At 44.2% G+C, this 6496-nt stretch overlaps 1 protein-coding gene across 1 annotated transcript; it reads left to right on the top strand.

The window, feature by feature from the left end:
* Positions 1–1703: 1703 nt before the first annotated feature.
* egr1 (early growth response 1) lies at positions 1704–5146 on the top strand. The gene is made up of 2 exons (XM_044127737.1): positions 1704–2385; positions 3053–5146. The coding sequence occupies exons 1-2, from the start codon at positions 2178–2180 to the stop codon at positions 4375–4377; spliced, it is 1533 nt and encodes a 510-aa protein (XP_043983672.1). The 5' UTR covers positions 1704–2177; the 3' UTR covers positions 4378–5146.
* The last annotated feature ends 1350 nt before the right edge of the window (positions 5147–6496 follow it).

The raw sequence follows: 6496 nt of genomic DNA, 5'->3' as shown, positions 1-6496 counted from the left end.
GTAAAAGAGTTTACAACATTTTGCAGAAGTTTACAACATTCCCAATTACACACTACATTGTGTTGGTCTGTCACATAAAATCCCAATAAAATTGAAGTTAGTGGTAATGTGTCTGCAATTAATATGATCCTTTATGCCTACAACATCCTAATGAAGAAAGAACATTAGACATCTTACTATTCAGAATGTTTTGGTCTTGTGAAGGAGTAAGTTTCCCAGGTCATTTATAATATATTACAATATTTAGCTATCAGTCTAATGGGAGTAACATACAGATTTGCCAGAGGCTGAATAAGAAATGGGAATGTGATGTAAAGACCACAAATCTACCCTGCGTTACCCGAATATCGCAGTACATGTCTAATTAGTGTATTATCAGGCATCTTTACTCATTTTCCTTCTTATCTTGTTGCTGCAAGACTAATAAATGAAGCATGACAGTTAACAACTTAAGCCCAAATCGCGTTACATTTTAAGACCATGGGGTCTGAGCAGCTTCATAACGCAACAGCAGCGTCTCTCAGCGTCTCACTCTCTCTCTTTCTCTCTCTCTCGGGCCACCTCACAGCCTCCAGCCCACGATGTTTCCCAATGAGGCCGCTCTCGTATAGATCCAGTCAGCAGCCGAGGGAAACACATTGATTTCTCGTCAGCACCGCGCCGAGCGGAGCTGGTGCGCCGGGGCGAAGCTGGAGCAGCCGGGGGAACATCGGTATCCCGCAGGCGTCCTCGCAGCTGCGCGCTGCGTTGTTAATGCGGCCCATTAGGCCGCTGAGTGGCAGAGAGATCCCGTGAATATTGAGCAGAGGGGGGACACCCCTCAATTAGACGGATCGCCCCGCACCTCGTCAGCATCCGGCTATCTGCGCGCCCATAAATCAATGGCACAGGCGAAGGAGACGGAAAGTTAATTTAGAGGAAGTTTGCAGCAGAGTTTGCACAGTATTATATATCTGAAAGCATTGCGTATATATATGTATATTTATATAATATAATACATACATAGATATAAATCATATCTATATTTAGTTTAAAACGGTAATCTTTTAGAAATAAGTGCGTTGATTCCAACATTTATGCCAGGCTGACTTTGAAGGCTACTTTAAAATTGATTAAAATTTCTAAATGTAAATAACTCTGTGTTACACTTCAGGTTTTCACATATAAACTCTTCAGTTGAGTCCGAGCATACGCTTTTACACAGACAAGTCGAGCTCTGTTGCCAGTATTAGTTATTGTGAACGCTGGACATGATTTGCACTTCGGTCTCATTCTCTGCCAAAAAGCGATCAGCGCTGCCTCAGGAAGCTCCAAATAAGGACATGGGAAATGGAAACCCACCGGAATAGGTCCTTATGTAGTCACGACCTTATAAGGCACGGCGGTGAAAAGGGTTCCGGGAGCAGCCAGCAGCCCGCTGCACAGATGGGAAATCCGAATCAGATCTATCGAAGGACCGGGGGAAAGCGAGAATTACGCCGCTTGTCAGCCCGAGCCGCTCGGTTATGAAGACGCATTGATTCGGGACCAGAGAGGAGGGGTGAGCGCCGTTGTCTTCGCAAATTTACTGCAAGCGCTTAATATAAAGTCGCTCCTCTGCTGTCCCTCAGGCCGGCGTGTGTTCTCCACTGCAATGCCTAAATATGGGCTTCCTCTCCTTCCAAATATGGACATCTACGTCACGACAAGAGTGTATATAAGAGCGGGGAAACCTCGAAGCTCATAGAGAGAGCTCTGAGAGCACACATGAGCAACTGTTAGAACAGAGATACATAGAAATCTCTGCCTGAGAAACATCTCTGCAAAAGTAAAACAAAAAAGTCAAAACAACAGACGGTCAGAACCTGATTGGATAGGTAACCTGATTCAAAGCAAAAAAAAAAAAAAAAATATCAAGAGTGATCAGTTGATCATTTTTGATTAACCTTAGGGAATGAGAGGACTGATTAGATTCTTCTTGCTGAAAAGACGAGTGGATTTTTCTCACTTCTGAGAGGAAAAGAAGAACAGCAACGGGAGAAGAAGAACTGCGGAGGGAGGCAGAACACAAGGTCTTCCACTGCATCAACTGAAGTGTTGGGCTGAAGTGATCCCCTCCACCTGCGAGGCACCGCTCTGCCAGCACACATACAGCGACTCCGCAGCAGCCACCAGCGCAGCCTCAGCACCAGCAGAGGATGGCTGCAGCCAAGACCGAGATGATCCTCCCTGCCCTGCAGATCTCAGAGCCTCTGAGCTTCCCTCACTCCCCCATGGATAACTACCCCAAACTGGAGGAGGTGATGATGCTCAGCTCTGCTCAGCCCTTCCTCACTGCCTCCGCACCCGAGGGTGCAGGCTTTGGCTCCGGGGAGCCAGGGGAGCAGTACGAACATCTTCCTGGAGGTAAGATAAGATCTTCTTCAGCTTCTTTTTGTCACTGCTGTATTAAAGTTTGGATTATATTTGCTAAGCTACAAAAAAAAAAAAGCATTTTATACAAACTTAGATTCATGGCTACATTTCGATATTCAACCAGCTGTTAAATGTTAAGAGTTGTGGTTTTGCAAACTAAAAGTAAGTGGCAATTTTAGGTGCTTGTACAAAACCTTACAAAACTTAGCTAAACATAAATACAATTAAAATATATCTTCACACGATTTGCCCCTAAATAGCAAAAATGTTGTTCTGTCACCACATGCTTTAGATGCTCCTTCTGCTCAATCCAAATGACATTACTAAAACCAGCTGAGTTGTAGCTTTTGGTAATCAATTGCCTTTGGCTCTGATGGTCTTTAGGAATCTGTGTGTTTGTGTGTGTGCTTGTGCAACACAGGAAAGCAGAAAATGAAAGAAAGATTGAGAAATTGCTCATAGAGGAAAATGTGACCTCAGGAAGCCTGCAAAGCTGCTTTCTAAGATATAAAGACAGTTTTGGAGTTGAGGGTGAAGAGTTCGCATGCGGAGTGTTTCTCTCTGACATGCTGCCCACTTTTCTGACAGCAGTACCCTCATGTTTTTTTTACATATTGATAGTTTGACTAATGTCTCTTATTTCTTGTGCTTTCTGCAGATACGCTATCTGATATCCCCTTCCCCTGTGAGAAGCCAGTTGCGGAGCAAACGTACCCCACCCAGAGGCTGCCCCCCATATCCTACACTGGCCGCTTTACCCTTGAACCCGCCACCACATGCAGCAACAGCCTCTGGGCGGAGCCCATCCTGGGCCTGTTCACCGGCTTAATGAGCAACGTTGCTCCCACCTCCAGCTCTTCCTCAGCTTCATCACAGACCTCTTCATCCTCCTCATCAACCATCCTCTCCGCCTCCACTTCTTCCTCCTCAACCTCCTCATCACAAAGTTCCAGCCTCAACACCTCAATCCACCACAGCGAGCCCAATCCCATCTACTCAGCTGCCCCGACATACTCCAGCCCCAACTCTGACATCTTTCCAGACCAGAGTCAGGGGTTCGCCAGCTCAGCTGGATCAGTGCAGTACCCACCCCCTGCATATCCCAACGGCAAGACTTGCAGCACAAGTTTTCCTGTTCCCATGATTCCTGACTACCTCTTCCCCCAGCAACAGGGAGAGATCAGCCTGGTGCCCCCAGACCAAAAGCCCTTCCAGAGTCAGTCAAACCAGCCATCACTTACTCCTCTGTCCACCATCAAGGCCTTTGCCACTCAGACTGGTTCGCAGGACTTAAAAAACATCTACCAGTCCCAGCTGATAAAGCCCAGCCGCATGCGCAAGTACCCCACACGACCAAGCAAGACGCCGCCACATGAAAGGCCCTACGCTTGTCCTGTGGAAACCTGCGATCGTCGCTTCTCGCGGTCTGATGAGTTGACGCGTCACATCCGCATCCACACTGGTCAGAAACCCTTCCAGTGCCGCATCTGCATGAGAAACTTCAGCCGCAGCGACCACTTGACAACACACATCCGCACCCACACAGGGGAGAAGCCCTTTGCCTGCGAGATCTGTGGACGCAAGTTTGCCCGCAGCGACGAGAGAAAGAGGCACACAAAGATCCACCTGAGGCAGAAGGACAAGAAGGCAGAGAAGGCTGGGGCTGCTGTAGTAACGTCGGCTCCAGCATCTTCTGCTTCACCTGCCTCCAGTTACCCCTCTCCCATCACTTCCTATCCTTCTCCAGTGTCTTCTTACCCGTCTCCAGTCACCTCCTGCTACTCCTCTCCCGTCCACACTTCCTATCCCTCTCCTTCCATCGCCACCACCTATCCATCGGCGTCGATGTCCACCACCTTCCAGTCTCAAATCGCCACCTCCTTCCCTTCTTCAGTTGCATCCAACATCTACAGCTCCCCAGTGCCCACCCCTCTTTCAGACATGCAGACCACTCTTTCCCCGAGGACAATCGAGATCTGCTAAGAAAGGAGCAGACAGAAAAACTTTTTTTTTTGTACTCTCAACGCACTTCTCCTTCTGCAAGGTTTCCATTTTAGAGGGGAAAGAAATCAGCATCAAAAGGACTTAGTTTCCCTCCTCCTAAAAGCACTTTTTTTTGCTACCGGGTGCAGTGCAGGTGAATCTTGAGATTTGCCTGAAAGAAAGAAAAGAGACACATGTCAAGGACTGGGCAAGGACAGCGTAACATGTAAAAGGATTTTTTTCATACCGTCTCCGTAAAACAAATTCAGCACTTCAAATGCATACAGGACTCCTGAGACAGATAGAAAACGGCTCTGGCGGGTCTGTTCCATCATAAACCGAAAAAACAAAACAAAAAATAAATCCCACACCAAGAGACAGACAGATTCCTCAGGCACGTTTGTCCTTGAGACATTTATACAAAAGACATTGAATGATATACATAAGCTATCATATATGTATATTGTACATGTGCCATGTTTCGTTTTTATCATTCCTCGGTACCACTGATGTGAACAATTATTTGCATATTTGCATTGTATTATTTGAAGTGAGCAGGGCCATATTTTCTACATACTTTCTCTATTATGTAGTGATGATGCTGTGATATGTTTTGACATTGTTTGAGATAAAAAAAAAAAAAGAAGCACTTAAGTATTCGAGCATGAGTAAGAGTGATGTTAGTTTCTGTTGTAAATATCATCCACTGGTACTATCTCTTTCTCACATGTGACATATCGCTTGGTTATATTGAAAAACAGAGAAATGGGAAAAAAAAAAAAATTTTTTTCAAGAAAAAAACCTAAACAAGACAAACGCTCCTGTTATTCGGTGCCTTTCGTGAAGCCTTGCAGATGTTGCGACTCGGCTGAGCGCGAGAGTGGATGCACTGCATCTCGCCTTAAGGATTGAGGGAATATTTTTGTTACAGAATGTACGCACTCAGAGGGAGGAAGAAAAAGGGACGAGCTATGAGGGCACCGCTTCATTTTATCAGAATGTAAGCAAAAAATAAAAATAAAAAAAATAAAAAATTATAAAGTATATTTTTGTAAGTGTAAATATCCACATCTTCAAGAGCTGGAATGTTGAAGTTACCTACTGAGTAGGCATGGGATTCTTTTGTATGTTATATACATGCAGTTCATTATTTTGTGGTTATCTTTATTTTGTATTTGTGTTCGTTAAAACAAGTGACTGTTTCTGGCTTCTAAACACATTGAATGCGCTTAACTGCCAGTGGGATATTTGGTGTACAAGATATCCTTCCAGAAATGAAATATAAATAAATAAAAATATGAATATATATGAAGAGTTGCTTTCTTACTTTATCGTTTGACTGCTCTGTTTCTTAAGAGACTTCAGGCTGTTTTGCACATCACACTAAATCATAGAAAACATCATGCGAGTAAGATCATATTTTCTCATCAAACTCTGTTTGATTATAATCAGGGGATTTAATCCATAAAAAAAATCATCTGCTTCATCTCTATAAATACAAACCAAGTCCTATAATAACTCTAGTACATTGCTTTGATGCCTCCAAACTGTCAAGATCAATAACTTTTAACTAGATTTAACTTGTTAGAGGGACTGTATTTATATATATTTCTGTTTTATTTATTTCATATCCTCACTACTGGGCAAGCATGCCTTCAGTGATTTGATCTTTGAGCAAAAATGACAATGTCTTTGGCTCTATGGGGTGACAGAAGAATGATTTTCCGGTATGGGCATTTCACTGTCCTGAGACGCACACCAAGTTATTTTCACCGGGAACAGGTGAAATCCATCACACAATAATTGCCCCTCTTCTCCGCAAACGGCAGACGAGACGCTGTCAGCTCTTAGCAAGCGAGCTGCAGAGCTCGACTGGTTAATTTCTGTGCAGGTTGTGGTGTTAACTGCTTCATGGGAGCAGCAGAGGCAAGCCGGCCCTGGAGCTCTAAATGTAGCTTCTTTTGGTTTTCCAGCTTCATTGCACCATCGTTATTTAACGACCACAATGTTCCCAAGGCAAAAAGGTTCTAGCTTCATGTTTGGCTTTGGAATTAAGACAGCTGGATTTCTTTTGCTGATTTTTTATTTTTATTTTTTTTAAAGCTGGTGTAGACATAAA

This window comes from Gambusia affinis, linkage group LG09 (genome assembly GCF_019740435.1).
Source record: "Gambusia affinis linkage group LG09, SWU_Gaff_1.0, whole genome shotgun sequence".
NCBI lineage: Eukaryota > Metazoa > Chordata > Actinopteri > Cyprinodontiformes > Poeciliidae > Gambusia > Gambusia affinis.
Note: the sequence above shows the minus strand (reverse complement) of the source record. Positions and strands in the feature narration are given on the sequence as shown.